The following is a 17,244-nucleotide window of genomic DNA, read 5'->3' as shown; positions in this document are numbered from 1 at the left end:
CCGTGGGAATCTCCCTTTCATCCCATGGGGCAGGAGCAGAAAGTACATTCTGCCGCAGCTCAGCCTTCCATGCTGATGTTTGCCCCCAACCCCAGGGAGGTGGGAGGCCACTTACCAATCCAGGAGCATCGTGGGGGCTGGATCCTGGGGATGGAGAAGGTGGGTGAAGCAACCCAGTTTATGTCATTCCACAGGGGAGAAAGAGCACTTACTCCTCCAAATCCCCCAGGCAGTGGGGTCAGCCGCAAGACCTACTTCAGTGACAGTGCCTCAGGAGGAGCCAGACCTGCCTGCCAGAGGAGAGCGGTTGCTGTGCCCTAATGTGCCAGGCAGGCCCTTCCCTGGGGGCTCTACCCACAGGGTTCCTTCCTGAGAATTAGATAGAGATGCCCCTTCCTCCCAGTTCACAGGCTGCTTAGGGCTGCCTCAGGCTGCCAGTGGGGGCAGGGTCATCACAGGGTCTCACACACAGCAGCCTGGGTTGGGGGAGGGGGAACCACACAACTCTTGGGTTTGTGAGCCTGAGGGCCTTTGGATTCTGCAGGAGGCACCCATCCTCCCTTTGGTTGAGTTCAATCCTTAATGCCCCCCCCCAAAAAAAAAACTCTGCCTGGGGTCATCCAGGGGGTGTGGCATCCGCCTCAGAGGCTTGTGCAACCACGTTGGTCCCTCAGGGCTCCTACACTGCTCCCACAAGTATTTGGGGAGGCTCAGTCGGGCCAGCACCAGAGCCTGGGGTGTGTCTCAGTCTGGGATCCGCTGCCCCAGGGGGCAAGGGGGCTTCCCCTCAGCACTGTGGCCCAGTGGGTTCCTGGAGGGTACCTAGCGCAACTACCCCCACACCCCACACCTGAGCGGGCCTAAAGCCTCCCACCCAGGCAGGGCTGAGAAGCCAGTTCAGGGGCTAGAGCACATCTTTCTCCTCGTATCCTGTCCAGACAACAAGTACTGTGTACAACATGGCGGGGGGGGGGGTGGCAACCAGCGGGAGGATGCCCCCAACCCCCTACCCCATGCACCTGTGTAGCTGCTGGTTGAGGTGGGGGCACTGGGCCTGCTGGGGCTCCTTCAGGGAAGTCTGCTTCCTGGGGCAGCTGTGCTGTCCTTCCTCCCAAGTCCCCCATAGCCCCTTGGCTCTGTGTCTTGTTCTACCCAAGGCCAAAGGATAAGACCCCTATCCCCGGCCCCAGCTGCCCACTCTGTGGGGCTGGGCTGAGCAAAGCCTGTGACCCTGAGAGGGGAGAGCATGCCCAGGGAGTCTGGGCATGAGCACAGCCCCTGGCCAAGCTGGCCCCCCTTTCCACCCGAGGTGCCCATCCCTCGTCCCGCCCCCCAGTTGTGTCAAGGCCACCACGCTCCTGCCCTGGTCTATGCTGGCTGCCCTGGTCTCCCTGGTGGCCTCGAGCACAATGCTAACTCACTCAGGCTGGGTGAGGGGCCCGCAGGGTGAGGGGCCTGGGCGGGCCTGTGTCCTGAAGGCATATGTTCTGGGCAGAAGGAGCCAGGCCCTGGGGTGAGGGAGTACCTCCCCCCAGGTTGACATGAGAGCTCCTCCTCTCCCAGGCACCCCCTCAGGCCAGGGTGAAGAGGGGAAGGACAGGGCCTGTTGATGAGCGGATAGGCCTGGCCTTGATGGTGGACAAGGCTGCTAGACTGTAATGTCCCAGCCCTGCCTACGGGCCTTGTCTGATGTCAAAGGTTGGGTCCAAGACCCCTTGGAAGGGCTCCAGGAAAGAGGAGCAGAACAGAAATGGTCCCGACAGGCAGGAGAGGAGGGGGTGCAGGACAGGCTGGGCCTAGGGGAGAAGTGAGAGAACCCAGAGGTCCCCAAAAGACACTGAGCTAAGGGAGAGGGGAGCCAGGGAGAGAAAGGCCCGGTTGTAGGGGACAGGCAGCAGAGGAGGGCAGGGAGGAGGGTGGGGCTGATCTCCCCCTGAGGCGCCTTTCCAGCCTCACTGCTCCCAGGACTCAAGTGTGAGACCTGCTCTGGCGTGGGGAGGGCCCAGCCAGAGCCTGGGAGAGGTCAGGGTCTGGATGGGCCTGCAACCAAGATCTCAGTTTGGTTCTCCTGTTAGGGTAGGAACCCTGGCCAGCCTGGCCTTCCCTGGACTACACTGTCCATGACGGTGTGCCACGCTGCTAAGCCCCCGTAGAGATAGCATCTTGCAGCCGGCAACATTCCCTATTGTCAGAGAGCCTGGAAACCCATCCTGGAATTGGAGTCATGGGCAGTTAAAGAGCAGGCAGGGGCCTCACCCAGCAGGCTGAAAAAAATGGGTGTCATAGTAAGGAAAGGCCTTTACCTCACTGACCCCAGTTAATCATAATAAAAACAAGTATTGGTTTTTCTCTTCTAAAAGCCTCTAAATATGATACAAAAATGTCATGTTAGAAGAGAAAGATGTTTAAGTTTTCAGTCATCCTCCATCATTTTTCAGATCTGAAATCCATGCCCTCACCAACCCAGACTAGAGGATGGGCTTCTGCCAATAAAGGGTGATCGGTGGCCCCCAGGAAAGGCTCCGGCTGGATGCTGCCACACCTGCCACCGAGTTTCTAGGGATTGCCCATTCCTTTTTTTTTTTTGGCCTCGTGGCTTGCAGGATTTTAGTTTCCTGACCAGGGACTGCACCTGGGCCCTAGCAGTGAAAGTGTCGAGTCCTAAACACTGGACCTCCAGGGAATTCCCAAGGGATTGCCCATTCCCATACCCAAGTGCAGTGAGTTGAACAGTGGCCCCCCAAAGATACATCGCCCAGAACCTCAGAACATGACCTTATTTGGAATAATGGTCTTTGCAGATATAATTAAAGCAAGGATTTCGAGATAAGGTCATTCTGGATTAGGATGGGCCCTAAATCCAATGATGAGTGTCCGTGTAAGAGAAAGGAGAGGTATATTTGGACACAGAGAGACACAGAGAAGACCAGGTGAAGACAGAGGCAGAGACTGCAGTGAGCCTGCACAAGCCCAGGAACGCCTGGAGCCACACAGAAGCCGGAAGCTGTGATCACGAAAGGGCTTCCTGTAGGGCCACTGGAGGGAGCTGACATCTTTATTTTGGGCTTCTGGCCTGCAGAACTGTGAGAAAATAAATTTTTGTTTTAAGTCACCAAGTTTTGAGGTAATCTGTTATACTAGCTCTAGAAAATTAACATACAGAGGGAAGCAGTAGTGGGTGACGGTGAGGGAATGGGAGGGGAAGTGCCCAGGGTGCAGCACTGGAGGGCTTGGGAGGAAGTTCAGTGAATGGTGGGCACATGGGCCTGGACCTCAGGAAGGAAGCTGGACCCTGCTGTTGGCTCTGGACACTAGGGGGGCTTACTCCACAGCCCTCTGTAGATGAGCATGACTAGCAGGAGAGGCCCCTCCGGCTCCAACAGTAATCCGCAGGAGACACAACCCCAGGAGGTACCACTGAGCACAGGCCCAGGTCTGGGACACTTCCAGGTGTCCCATGTTCAGCATCCCCTGGGGGACTTGGACCCTCCCAGAGTCTGACACACATCTGGCACTTTACAGGAAATGTGTGCTCACACTTGTTCACCCAGCTCACACATGCTCACATGCATGCATTCACACACACACACGCACTGTAGCAAAGGCCACCGCTTGGCTGCACCCAGCTGCTTCTGTCCCAGGCTCTGAGCTTGGAGAGTGCAGAGGGCAGGTGTCAGTTCCCACAGCATCCAGTCCAGAGTGATGAACGTGGCAGGGGGACGTCAACCTGAGGTCAAGTGCCGTTAAACAGAAGACGTTGCAGGGCATGTGGGCAGTTCCTCAAGCAGCACCATACAACATGGGGGAAGCAGGCTCCTTCTCTCTTACAGGACATGAGTGTAAAGGAAAAACTTCTTTTTCTGTACTCACAACACTTCTGACACCAAAAGTGGGGGGGGTGGTTCTTATTGGTTCTCTAGTGAGAATGCTCTAGTTCTCTTTGGACACCAACTGGGTGTCCGACAATTTAACTGGATTCTAACTCTAACTGCCCAGCGTCCACACAGACCCACGGGCTGAGGGCTCAGTCCCTCAACACTACCCCCCACCCCCGCAGACGCCAATGAGGAGTCCAGGCTGTCACCTGTGCTTCTGAGCAACCAGATGTAAGTCAGGGTTCCCACTACCCCCTCCTTGGGTTCCATAACTTGCCAGAATGGCTCACAGAACTCAGGGGAACATTTTACTTATATTTACTGGTTTATCATAAAGGACACGACTGTGGAACAGCCAGGTGGAAGAGATGCCCTGGGAAGGTGTGAGGAAGGGGTGCGGAGCCCCCACGCCCTCCCTGGGAGCCACCCTCCCAGCACCTCCAAGTTCACCATCTGGAAGCTCCCTGAACCCCTCTATTTGCGATTTGTGTGGAGGCTCCATTACAAGAACAGGGCTGATTAAATCATTGGCCATTGGAGATTAGCTGTGTCTCCAGCCCCTCCCCCTCTCAGGAGTCAGAAGTCTGAGTAGGGCAGAAAGTTCCAACCCCCTAATCACAGAGTTCCCCTGGCAACCAGCCCCCATCCTCCAAGAGTCACCTCAATGGTATAAATCCAGGTAAGGCTGAAAGAGGCTTGTTATGAATAACAGATGCTCCTCTCACCCCATCACTCACGAAATCTTCAGGGTTTTAAGAGTTCTATTCCAGGAACCAGGACGAAGACCAAATATCTGTCTCTTATTATACTATAATATGACAGAGTGGCCCGTGCCCAGGAATGCCATGTTAAGTCACCAGGAAGCGTGGTGCCTCTCGAGTGGGCAAGGAGGGCTGAGGGGCCTGGTTGGTGAGGCCTCAGATGACCACTGATCATTACAGGTGACGGTCAGGGATTCACATTGAGGGACACCTCTTCTCCACCTGGAGACACAGAAAATGCTCAGCCAACAAACTAGGAGGTGAAGCAAAAGTGACTCAGGTAATGAAAACTCGGGGCCATGAAATGGGAAAGTCAGCTACGAAAAAAGGGTGGTCGTAATGCAGAATGCCAAAGGGGTTGTCTGGAGGCCGACGCACTGAGTGGAATTTTCGCATCTCCCGTCCCTAAGATGCAAGGTTGTCCTCCTTTTCTGACCACATTCAGACAGCGGCCTCTGGTCCCACTCTGCATGCCCCCTCAACAGCAATCCCAGGCTAAAGTCTCGGTCAGTGCCATTCTCAGAGCTCTTGTCAGAGCGACGTTGGGTATGGGGGGAGGGGTGTCTCACGCGAGAAAAAGTGCCCAGCAAAGGAGATAAGCTAGTCCTGACTGCAGAGCACGGTCTCCAGCCTGCTGAAAGGGCCCCTTCTGAGACATGGGCCCCAAGAAGACAACCAGGGAAAAACCGTGGACACAACACAAATCGGCCTCCCACTTGACTCAGAGGTCACTGACCCCGCACAACATCCGTGAACCCTAGGCTAGCGCTGGTCATCTCAGTGTCACAGAGAAGCCCTGAGCATCACAGGCTCAGTTCCGGCAGGCTGGGCCCGCCCCTCCCGGAGTCCCACCAGCCACAAGGAGCCCCGCCAAGCACAACCCCGCCCACATAAGAGCCCCGCCCCAGAACCCCGCCCAGCTGCAGCCCCAGCCCCGCCCCAGTGGAGCCCAGCCCACCACAGGGAGCTCCGCCACACAACCCCACCCACACGCAGCCTCCGCCCAGCTAGGAGCCCGCCCCAGCCACGAAGGCCCTCCCATGGCCCCGCCCCCACAATTTCCGAATGCCGCGGTTGCCGTGTTTTCCACAGAGCACGCTCGAATCCAGTCGGCTGCAAGCCCACGTAGCTCATCCCCGCTCCTTCCCCTCGAGTGCTGGGTGCCCGAGCGACACCCCGAGCCCCCCCACCATCGCGGACCCCGCCAAACCTGGTGCACCTAACCATTAGCGACGCATGCGCACCAATGTCCCTGCGCAGAGCCGGGAAGGCCAGTGTGGGAAGGGTAGTGGAGGAGGCTAGTAGTTGCGTCACAATCACCTAAGTCTCGCGGGCGAGCTGATTACTAGCAGCGCCGCTGGTGTAGTGGTATCATGCAAGATTCCCATTCTTGCGACCCGGGTTCGATTCCCGGGCGGCGCATGTCGTATTTTTTCTTTCCCCTCAACTCAAAAAAACCCCGAGAGATTTCATAAAGGAAAGAAAGACTAGAGGGAAGTATCCCATTCCGATGCGACACGAACAAGACTACTTTGGAGTAACAAGCGCTATGAAAATGTGCCAGGACAGCCACGGGCACGGGGTGCTTAGCCAATGGGTGCCTGTAAACCAGCCCCCCACAAGCTCCTCGCCCCGTCCCCCTGCGGAGGCCGCGGCTAGCTACCCGCCTCTGCGGCTGCGGGGCCTTTAAGGCGCGGCGCGTGGCCTCCTGGGAATTGTAGTCTGTGGGTGTGGGGGGGGGCGCCGGCTGCTCGGCGGCTAGGCCACAGCTCCCGACGGGCCCCGCGGTGCCGGACTACCACTCCCGACGGGCCCCGCGGACCACAGCACCACTCCCGACGGGCCCCGCGGTGCCGGACCACTACTCCCGACGGGCCCGGCGGTGCTGGACTAACACTCGTAACGGGCCCCGCCGCGCGGGACTAGAAGATGCTGGTGGCGGCGGCTGCCGAACGGAACAAGGAACCCATCCTGCGCGTGCTGCAGCAGTACGTGGACCCGGCCCAGCGCGGCGTCCGCGTGCTCGAGGTGGCCTCGGGCTCTGGCCAGCACACGGCCCACTTCGCGCGGGCCTTTCCCCACGCCGAGTGGCAGCCGTCCGACGTGGACCAGCGCTGCCTGGACAGGTGCGGCGGGAAGGCGGGACCCCGGGGGTGAAAATGTGCCCCGTCCCGCTGCCCTGGATCCCCACGCTATTGTGATCTCTCTAAGCCTCCCCCAAGTAGTGTTGCAGAAATGGCTGCAGAGGCCACCCCACCCACGGGCTGCCTTCCCGCAGCATCTTGGCCACCACTCAGGCCCAGGGACTGCCCAACGTGAAGGCCCCGCTGTACCTGGACGTGAGGTGGGATTGGGAGCAGTGGGGCGGGATCCTGCCGCAATCTTTGGACCTGCTACTCTGCATCAACATGAGCCACATCAGCCCCCTGAGCTGCACCGAGGTCTGTGGGAGCGTGGGTGAGCTACCCAGGGGCCACCCACCTGCGTCGTGCGGCATTCCTTCCCCTGCACTGGGAGGGAGCGGGATGCCAGGTTTGCCCCGAATCAGAGACAGGGCACTCAGGCCGGGGGAGGTCAGGCTGAGATTCCAGTACTGGGCCCAGGGCTCTTTTGGGCCCTGGGGAAGGCTCCTCACTGCTCTCCTGCTTCCCCCACTTCCCAGGGGCTCTTCAGAGCAGCAGGACACCTGCTCAAACGCAAGGCGCTCCTCATCACCTATGGGGTGAGTGCTCCTGCCTGAGATGGGCCTCTCCTGGCAGGACCACCCCAGCCAGCCTTGGCTGTCCCCGCCTTTCAGGACTCCTTTCTTGTCTCTGTATTTTCAGTTGCCCTTTTCCCCAGCTTCCCATTATCACTGAAACACACCCAGGCCCTCCCCTCTCCAACACTCCTGTCATCTGCCAGTCTTTCTGCACCCCGTTGGCTCAGCAGCTGGTCCTCAGCTGTCCCGCTCTGGGAAGCAATGAGGGGTGTGTCCTTTCCATTCTGTGGGTGCCATCCTGCAAGTCTGCCCAGTGGATGACAGGGGATGGCTGAGCCTGTGGATAGTACACAGAATCGTGTTCTCTGTCTCCACAGCCCTATGCCATCAATGGGAAGATTTCTCCCCAGAGTAACGTGGACTTTGACCTCACCCTCAGACGCAGGTCAGAGCTGGGTGGGTAGGGGGTTTGGTTGGGGGGCAGGTGGGCTGGGTAGACCCCCAGGCCGATTCCACCTCCTTCTCTCCTGCAGGAACCCAGAGTGGGGGCTGCGGGACACGGCCCTTCTGGAGAACCTGGGCCAGGCCAGCCAGCTGTTCCTGGAGAGGATGGTAAGTGGGGAGGACTGTGGTCACAGGCAGCCTCCCTGGGGACCAGGAGCAGCTTCTCCAGCCAAAGTATCTCCCCCAGGTGGACATGCCAGCCAACAACAAGTGCCTCATTTTCCGGAAAGAGTAAATCCCTTCTCCGCCATGCCTGTGTCCCTGGGACAAACCCAGATCACCAGCCCCTACCACCCTGGGCCAGACTATGGGGACTGGCCCTCCCCAGACTGGGGATTCTTAGCTAGTGGCCACAGGGCTGCTAAGAGCCTGGGAATAAAGTGTTTCCTGCTGTCCCATTGCTGGTATCTGCCATGCCTCCTCCTGGGAGCACTCCTGCAGGGTGCTGGGTGGGCAGGCTGTGTCTCCAAGGGTTCCATTCTGGGGACAAGAAGGGTCTGGCCTGTGGGTCAGGGCTTGGGGGCATCCTGGACTCTGCTGCTCCACTCGGGCAGAGAGGGGAGGGAGGGAGGAAGGACCCAGGGGCTGCTGAGACACGACTGAGCTGGCTGCCTGGCCCTCCAGCCATGGGAGGTGATACCCACTTCAGAGGCTGGTTCTCACTGGTGCTCCCTGGTGACCTCAGACTGGAGCCAAATCCCCGTGTGGTGGCAGGACCCCCAGCACAGGCAGGTTATGAGATCCAGGACGCTTTTATTCAGGCGGAGGGCGGGGAGGGCGGGGCGGGCCGGGAGTGGGTGGTTTGTGGGGAGGGCGGGGTGGGGCGGGTGGGCAGGCTAGTCTTGGAAGCGGTTGAGCAGCTCGCAGGCCTTCCTCTCTAGCAGCTCCGAGATCTTCTTGATGCGCTTCTCGCTGGCTGCGCGGACGTAGCTGCCCGCATCCAGCATGGCCACGCCGTCTCGCACCTCGCCCATGATGACCAGCGGGCTGTCGCCAGCCGTCACGTTGGGGCAGGGGCAGGCCCGGTCCATACCGCTCAGCGTCACCTCCAGGTACTTGGTGCCCAAGAGCCTGAGGCCCATCTTGTCATCCTTGAGCACGTCGTCCAGGGCCACGCGAGCGATGCCGCCGCCGCCGCCCACCTCGGGCTCCTCCAGCACCTCCGTGAGCCGCCCCACGATGGCGAAGTCGCTGCGGCACAGGCTGAGCGCCAGCTTGCTCCGGAGACGGCAGGCCCGGCAGGGCGGTGTCCGCGGTACGGGGCAGGCGTCCTCGCAGCTCTCGCGGCTCTCGAAGTTGTTGCCATTGCCCTCGCAGCCGCTGTACTCAAAGGGGTGGCACTGCTGTAGCAGCGGACTGTAGGCCCAGCGCGGCTCCCAGCCCTGGCAGGGGCCCTGCACGGCCGGCAGCACGCAGGCGTCCCTGGGGCCACGGGCGCAGGCCTGCTGGCACGCCTCATAGGTCTCGAAGCCCTGGGCACCCCCGGCACAGCTGCCAACTGGGAAGGTCATGCAGCCGCCCCGCTGCGGGTCAAAGTGCCAAAGGACCTGGCCAGAGGGGGTGCCGACACAGGCCTGCGTGGTGGGTAGGCATTGGGCTGGGGCGGCGGCCACTGGGGCCCCGTCCTCGGCCGGCTCCCGCTGGACCACGGAGAGCGGGAAGTCGGCCCGCAGCAGGCCAGCGGCATTGCGCGCGGTGCACGTGTAGAGGCCGGCGTCCTCTGGCCTGGCATTGTAAAGCACCAGCTGCCCGATGCTCGTGACCACCACGTTGCCATACATCTGGTCTGGCCGCATGATCAGGTTCTCCCGCTGGTCACTCTGCTTCTCCCAGGTTACAGCGGGTGGCGGGCGGCCACTGACGTCACAGTGGAGGCTGGCTGTGCCCCCTACATACACTGCCTGTGGGGAGGGGCTGCTGTAGAGGGCAGGCGGCACCAGGGCATCCCCGGGTGTCGGGCGGGCGGTGGTCTCGGGGGGCCCGGGGCTGCTGGGTGGCCTGCTGAGGACATGCTTGCAGGGCACGACGTGCAGGCGGAGGCCACGCAGGCAGGCCTCTGCATCCATGTAGCAGCGGTTGTAGTAGGTGAGGCCGTCCGAGGCGCAGGTGAAGCTGGGCTCCTTCTCACAGCGGTCACGGCAGCGGCACACAGGCTGCCCATCCCAGATGTCGCAGTCGGAGCCCTGCTGTGGGCACACGAAGCCATCACATGAGGCCGCCAGCTTGGGTGTGGCCAGGCCGCTGTCAGGGAAGCGGGCTGCCACGCAGCTCTGCAGCCCACACACGTTGGTGCAGCACTTCTCAGTGGCAGCGCAGTCCTGTGGAGGGGGCGGGAGCGGACAGCTCAGCGGACACCCAAATACCCCTCCCCCTTCAGCCCTGCCCCAGCATGCCCAGCGAGGGCAGTGGTGAGTCCCCTGCTGCCTCTCCCTGAATCTGTTTCCCCTCTGGGAGCCGAGCAGGTCTGCAGGTTTGCTTTCCATCTGGACAATGAACTACAACTGCCTGGCGCACCCATCACATAGGTCATCTCACCGGACCTCACGGAATCCTCAGACCCCTGGCCACCAGAGCAGCTTTTTTTGTTATCCCATCATACACATGAGGACACTGAGGCTCCGGGAGGACGTAAAAGTGCTCAAGGCCACTGCAGTGGTGCAGGGCTGGGCTGCAAAGGCGGGACCTCCAAACAGGTTCCCGCCTCTCTGCCCCGCTGGACCTGAAAACAGCTAGTTGCAGGGTGGGGGTGGGCAGGTCTGAGAAGTGAGAAGGGGGCCTCCAGTTTTCAGATGTGAAGGCAAAGACGGGGCGGCTGTCCCCAGGGCCCCTCATGGAGCACAGTGTGAAACCCCAGCAGAAGAGTGGGGAGCCTGAGGAGGAAGTGACTTCCAGGGTTGAGGGTCCCCTCTGCAGGCAAGGCCTGGGGCGTGGGGGAGGTCCTGGCTTCTCCCATGCTGACCAGGGGCCCCCAACGTAGTCTGTCTCCCCCCCTCAAGCTGGGCCAGTGGTGACAGTGCCTGTGCTCACCTGGTCTCTGACGCACTCACGCTCACAGGTGCTCTGGGCGTCCACCCACAGGTTGGGGCTGAGCTGGTTGGGGCACACACCCGGGTGGCTCCTGGGCCCCGGCGGCAGGCTGGCCCCCGCAGTCAGCCCAACCAGGAGCAACAGCAGCAGGAGTGGCCTCAGGGCCGGCATGGGGACCGAGGGACCAGGGGGTGGGGGGGTGTGGCCGCTAGCCCCTCCTCAGGCCCTGCCGATCCCCACTCCCTGCAGGCATCCACCCTCCCAGATCTGTGATCGGTGCCCCTGCCCCCTGCCCCTGGACTCCCCTCTGTCCCCCAAGGTTGGAGCTCACAGCAGACGCTCAAGTCTCAGGCTGGGTGGGTTCCGGGTCTCTCCGAGCTGAGTCTGTGCCTGTGGCACCGGCCCCTCCCCCTCCTGGCCCCTCTGGTCAGCTCAGGGCAGGGGGCGGGGAGAGGAGAGGAAGGCTGGGGAGGGGCCAGCGCCCAGGAGCACAGAGACACTGGCCATGAGGGTCACCAAGGGGCGGAGAAGGGCGGCTCCGGCCGGAGAGAGGAGGGGGAAACGCTGTAACCGGAGCCCCTCCTCCCTCCAGGCCCTGGGATCAAAGCTGGCCTGCAAAAGGGGGCAGGGCTGGCCAACCCCTCTGGCTCCCCCATCCAACCCTGGGCCTGGGTCTTCCCCAGAGCAGGCCAGGCTGGACTGCCACCTGGTAGTCACTACGTCCAGGCAAAGGTGCAGGGGCTCTGTGTTAAGCCCAGCAACGGTGGGGTTCTGCTCCCTTCCCAAGGAAGATTCCACAACCTTCCCCATACCCCTTCTCGTGGTCACACCGTGCCAGCAGGTCTTGGGGTCAAATCTAAACCCTTCCTGCTGGAGGTGAAGCCTTTGCAGCACAAAGGTACCTGATGGGCACGGCCTGGGGGAGGCTGACGCATGGCAGACCTTTGCATTTAGAGAGCCTGCTTCCCGCCCCGTCTGAAACCCAGGCGCCTGTCTCCTGGTCCAGGCCCTTCCTCAAAGGGTTATGGTGCTTGCCAAAAAAGTGGGGTACTAGAGCAGTGGACAGGGAGGGAACGGTCTGTGTGTGCTGGCCGGCACAGGCGCCGGTCACAAGGGCTGTGGACACTAGAGACGCGGTGAGGGTGTTTACTTGGACTGATCTGAATCTCAGCGGCTGTGTGTGGCCCTGCGTGGGGCAGCACAGTCCTGAGAGAGATCAAGGGCATCTAAGAGCACCCTGAGAACAGCGTGTCCCAGGAGAGCTTAAGGAACTGCAAGGACCCAAAGGTCTTCGCCTGCCCCTCCAGGCCCGTGACATTCAGGAAGGATGGAAGCTCCTCCTGGGCGTGGGGGCAGCGGGGAGATCAAACGCAGCCACCGCCAGAATGTGCTTTTCCCAGGGGTCTGGGGCCCCAGGAGTGCCTGCTCTGAGACTGGATGGGAGAGTGTCCTGTGACCCTGTGTCTGACTGGCTGACCTGAGAGGCAGGGCAATAAGAGCCTGGTTTGGTCCAAATGAGACCAAGAGACACCCCAGGTGTGGAGGACACCATGGGTCCCCTGCCCTGTATAGCCACAGCCACAGGCAGTGGTCTTCAACCGTGTGGGCTACGTTCAGAGCAACTGCCCCCCTAACCCCAGCCCTGCTGACCTCCAGGGCGTCTGCTGCACCCCTGAGCTGAGCCCTACATACCCTTTTAAGTGGGTGGCTCTCCCACGGAGGGTGCTGGCCCCAAGGCCTGGGTTCTCAGTTGTGGTGAGTCTCGGGGGACAGTTCTTCTGGTCCACCACCTGCTCAAGCAGCAGAGGGAACCTGGTAGGCCCTGCCCAGGACACTAGTGAGGGCTCAGTATCCCAGGTTCTGGCCCTGGGGGCAGCAGGCAGCAGATGCTCCCAGCGGCCATGGGTTGAACTACTGCACAGGCAGGAACAGCTGGGGAAAGCTGCTTCCAGGTCCACCTAGAAACGCAGGGAGGCCTGAAACCCTTCCGAGCTCAGCAAGGGAGTCATGGGGGATGGAGCAGGAACAAAGCAGCCCTCTGCAGTGCCACCCCTCCAACCGCCACTCAGCCCAGTGGGTTAAAGCCAGACTTTCATTCACTCACAACGCAACCTGGAGGCCAGAGCTGAATTATGTTTACTACACAAAGAAACTAAAACTGTCCAAAACGAGCCCAGGAATAGTGCAAGTGTGGACAGCAGCAAAGGGTAGTGTTGATATGGTGAATGCAGGATCATCCGTTTCCTCAAAACAATGTCCAAAGAAGGGGCTCCTGCTGGCAGGACAGGATGGGTGGGGCCTCCTCTGCCCACCCAACCCTGCTGGCAGCCAGGCCTCAGCCAGGATCCTGCTCACAGGCGCTGCAGCCCCTCCCCACCTCACCTCCCATAACAGCAGCCCTCGGGGCACCCACCACAGAACAGTCCCGAGCAAGGGGGTCACAGGCCAGGGAGGGGCCCGTGGGCAGGAGGTAGAGTTGAGCACCAGTGACCTGTGGCCACGTCACCAGCCAGGTGGACGGAAGGAGGCCAGGCCTCCAGCTCAGGCTGGCCGGTGGGTCCTCGAGGAGGGGCTCAGCGTCCACCACTAAGAAACGGGTGAGAAAGGTTTTGGTGACATGTGACCTCACAGAGGGGTGCAACTGGGTGAGGAGCAGCTATGGGATCACACCCAAGGTCAGAAGACAGAAGCTGGCCAGAGAAGGGTCTAGACACCCCAGGAGGCAAGTGGGGCAGGCTCAGTCCAGACTTGCCCAGGGCCTGGTGGCCCCAGTGAGCACTGCCTACAAATAGCTCTGTGTCAACTCGGAGAGACGCCGAGCCAGTTTCATGCAGCAACAGATGTAAACGGAACTGAAGGTGCAGAATCACAGAACGAAGGTTGATGGCCCCCACGTGGGGAGAGAGGGAGCTGGGGAGGGACGTGGGGGGTGCACCCCGCTTCCCCTTTTCCAAGCAACGTGGGAACCTGCGAGTCGCCCCTGGCTCTGAACCTGTAGCTCCATGACACACACGGATGTCATCCAGGAAGGCCGGCGGGAGCCCTGGAAACTGCAGCTCCACCACGGAGACTACTGGGGCCCGCACCCTCAGCACATGGCGGGCACACTGACCACCATGCTCAGAAAGGCCAATGCATGTAGCTGGGGAGTCCAAGATTGCTGCCCAAAGCTTCCACATGTTCTCCACTGGCCCCCACACAGCCCATAGCCCCATGTGAAGTGTTATGTGAATTCAGATTCAAGCCTTGATGGTGGATTCTTTCCCATCTTTGCCTCAAACACCTCCTCTCTCCCAATGTCCCAAAGCTCGTCCCCTCAGCTGTCATGGGCTCACCGCGTGGTTGCACGGAGGCTTCCCTGCTGGTCCTTTAAAAATGTACAAAAGGGGTGAACCATCTTTTACATAAATAAGAAAGGGAACCTGGTCTCCCAGTCCCCAGGGACAGCCCCCTCACGGCTGGGGCCAGGCAGAGCCGCCTCCAGGGGTCTTCTCAGCCACACCTCGGGGTCCTGGGCGTGATCTGCCACCATCCCAGCAGCATGGCCCTCCACTGTCCTGTGGAGCTGGTCTGGCTGAGACCACCAGCCTACTAGGGGCATCCCCACGCTTCCCAGGAGGGACTGTGTGGCCAAAGTTTTCCCTGCACACAGCGCTGGGCCCAGCGCCCAGCCAGGAGCACTCCCCAAGCGTGAGCCCTCCCAGAGTGCATCTGGATGGGGCACAGCCTGCCGAGCTAGGAGATCTTGCAGTTGCTCCGCGAGCAGTTCTGGGGTGGGCTCTGGGGTGGTCGGATGGACTTGGACCGCTTGAGGCTGTTGCCCTTGCTGCCGCCGCCCCCTGCTCCAGTAGCCAGTGAGTAGGAGCGCCCGTGCATCATAACAGCGTTCATGCCATTGGCCATCGAGAAAGACTTGAGGTGGCTCTTGATGGTGACAGGAAGCGGGAGCTTGTCGATGAGGTGCACGGGGGTGCAGGAAACGATGGCCCGGCAGCAGAGGTCCTGCAGACTGAACACTGCAGGTGGGGGTCAGAAGATGGGGGGGCGGGGTCAGACCGTGGGGAGGGGATCAGACCATGGGCAGGTGGGCGTGAGGCGCGGGTAGATCTCGGTGGCCAGTGGCAATCTCGCCAGCAGGTAAGCACAACTGACGCCTAGAAGGGGCTGGGGATTGGGGAGGTCTGCAAAGCTCCCAGGGCTCCTGAACCAGAAAACCCCCGGACCCTGCTCCTGCCCAAGGCATGCAAAGAGCAGCCACTGGACGCCCTGCTCCCGTTTCATCCCCGGAGCCACGGCACACTGAGAGGTGCCCTGGGAGACCCTGCAGGGCTCGGCGGCTAGACCTCCAGCCCCTCAGCCTGGGCGACTACTGAGCTTCCCTGGCCGCCTTGGCAGCTCTGTTCTGGTGGGACTGCTGAGTCCAACGGCCTGGGAGGCGGAGCCTGGAACCTGTCCGCCTGCTGGGGGTGGGACAGGTCAGTCACGGCCCCGCCCCTCCTGAGCCACACCCCCAGCCCCACAGCCGGCCCCGCTGGGCACACTCCTCACCTCGGTTGGGCCTCCAGATCTTCTCCATGCCGTGCCGCATAAGCACGATGCGGGACAGCTCAGTGAAGGACTCGATGACGTTGAAGTTGCACAGTGGGCTGACCTCGAAGAAGGTCATGCAGTTCTTCTCCGCGTAGGCACGCGCCTGCTCTGTCGGGACTTGCCGCTTGAAGGCCAGGTGCAGCCGGTTCCCAACCAGGATCCGGGGGACCCCGGGTGCATGCTAGGTAGCGCACAGGACTCAGCAGAGGCAAGAACGTGGGACGCCCCCTCTCTGTGCTGCCCCCCCGGGGGGGCCCTCTGTCGCTTCTCTGATGAGGTGGGGCTGCTTGGGGCACAGGACCCCACTGGGAGAGTGCCATAGCAGTCAGTGCATGAGAAGATGCAGAGCTGGGGCACAGGAGGGGCTGAAAATGGGGGTAACAGAGTCTCCTCATGGGGGATGTGAGCGCACATGCTGGGGAGGGGGTGACCCTGGAAGGGGGTGTCCACAGGAGCACACCTACCTCATCGATCTCCTTGATCCACCGGTCAATGCCGTCGAAGGACCAGCGGTTGGTGATGTCATACACCAGAAGGATCCCCTGCAAGGGAAACGCGGGCATTACGAGGCCCAGGGGGCGCCCGGATGGAAGGGGTCTGGTTCAGGCTTGGCCCTACACCACTCCCTCCCAGCACAGGCAGGGCCAGGGACACTGGGGCACCAGCCAGACAGCTGTCAGGTGGACCATACAGTTTACTCAACAGGTGGCATCGTGGGAAATGTGCTTTGAGCTTTCCTCTTTGCGTTTCAGGGCGGCTCTGTGCACAGGGTTCAGCTAGCCCTGTCCCTGTCTCCTCACCATGGCCTGGCCCTGTGGCCCTGGACGCTGCCTGTGTGTGTGGGCTGCCTGACTGTCAGGGATCTCGTGGACTCAATACTGCCTCCTCCCTCCCCCTGAGGACTCAGCTGGGGCAGAACTGGCATTTTTTCAGTGTCTTTCCTCCAAGCACGTTGTATTACCCTGTGATCATTTAAAAGTCACTCGACCTAAGACAGGTGCACAAAGGACCACGTATGGTGAGGGGCTGTATCGCCACACTACCCAGCAGTGCATTCTTCCCGGGGGGCACCGAGCAGAGGTGTTTCTGAGTTTTCCAACCCACACTTGCTGAGGACTCCAGTCACTCTGGCAGCTGCCCCCACAAGCCGCACAGAGGGTGTGCTGCAGGGACTTTCCTGTCACGTTCCTTAGAGACCAATTACTCCATCTGCCCAGCTCTCCTTGTCGTCTGTGCCTGGTACATCTCAGCGGGGACCTGTCACAAGCCTCAGGAAGGCAACTCCAGCAAGTGAGTGTGGCCCCCAAGCCCACTCTGGCCTTACATCCCACCCTGAAGCAGTCTCCTCCAGAACCCAACCCCAAGCAGGACTCACACCCCTCCCCATCCCAGGAAGTCTTCTTCATTCAGTCCACGTCTCTATCACACACAGGGGAGGAGAAAAGTGCAGCTGAGATGGAAGGAACAGGGCACCCTCCATCTCAAAATGAGGAATTTTAAAGCCTTTCCCCTTAAAAATGTCCTTCAAATTCCAGAAGATGAGGTCCTGTTAAGACAAAGGTTGAGATTACTTTAACCCATCCTGGTGGCTCCTGCTCCCTGGATGGAAAGTCTTGCGCAGAATAGGGCGGAGCTGCCTGCTAGGGAGGAATGCCAGGCCTGGAGGGGAATCGGTTGCTGTGGTGGTCGACAGAGTACACTGACAAGGAATTCATCCTGTTCCCGGGGGCACAGGGACCAAAGCCCTCTCCCTTGGTGTTGGGATGGGGGTAGAGCCACCCGCCTT

General features: G+C 60.8%; 3 protein-coding genes across 6 annotated transcripts in view; 1 reads left to right on the top strand and 2 right to left on the bottom strand.

The window, feature by feature from the left end:
* The first annotated feature begins 6,298 nt into the window (after positions 1-6,298).
* METTL26 (methyltransferase like 26) lies at positions 6,299-8,210 on the top strand. Its single transcript, XM_079944926.1, has 6 exons — positions 6,299-6,762; positions 6,915-7,077; positions 7,299-7,358; positions 7,715-7,782; positions 7,871-7,949; positions 8,029-8,210. Exons 1-6 carry the CDS (start codon positions 6,566-6,568, stop codon positions 8,074-8,076), a joined length of 615 nt encoding a protein of 204 aa, XP_079801052.1. The 5' UTR covers positions 6,299-6,565; the 3' UTR covers positions 8,077-8,210.
* A 467-nt stretch (positions 8,211-8,677) lies between these two features.
* Positions 8,678-11,100, bottom strand: WFIKKN1 (WAP, follistatin/kazal, immunoglobulin, kunitz and netrin domain containing 1; the record flags this gene model as incomplete). Its single annotated transcript, XM_079944868.1, has 2 exons — positions 10,869-11,100; positions 8,678-10,159 (listed from the first exon to the last, which is right to left on the bottom strand). The coding sequence occupies exons 1-2, from the start codon at positions 11,037-11,039 to the stop codon at positions 8,678-8,680; spliced, it is 1,653 nt and encodes a 550-aa protein (XP_079800994.1). The 5' UTR covers positions 11,040-11,100.
* Positions 11,101-11,171: 71 nt separating this feature from the next.
* The window catches only part of RAB40C (RAB40C, member RAS oncogene family), a 31,967-nt gene continuing 25,894 nt past the window's right edge, over positions 11,172-17,244 (bottom strand). For all 4 annotated transcript variants that reach the window (XM_079945318.1, XM_079945315.1, XM_079945317.1 and 1 more), the window contains 3 exons: positions 15,923-16,000; positions 15,417-15,639; positions 11,172-14,884 (listed from right to left, as the gene is read on the bottom strand). In XM_079945318.1, coding sequence (XP_079801444.1) covers positions 14,604-14,884; positions 15,417-15,639; positions 15,923-16,000 — 582 coding nt within the window. In that variant the 3' untranslated portion in view covers positions 11,172-14,603. The remainder of the gene's footprint in view (positions 14,885-15,416; positions 15,640-15,922; positions 16,001-17,244) is intronic.

This window comes from Stenella coeruleoalba (genome assembly GCF_951394435.1).
Source record: "Stenella coeruleoalba genome assembly, chromosome: 15".
Classification (NCBI taxonomy): Eukaryota; Metazoa; Chordata; class Mammalia; order Artiodactyla; family Delphinidae; genus Stenella; species Stenella coeruleoalba.
The sequence above is the reverse complement of the archived record's forward strand: the minus strand, read 5'-3'. Positions and strand labels throughout refer to the sequence as shown.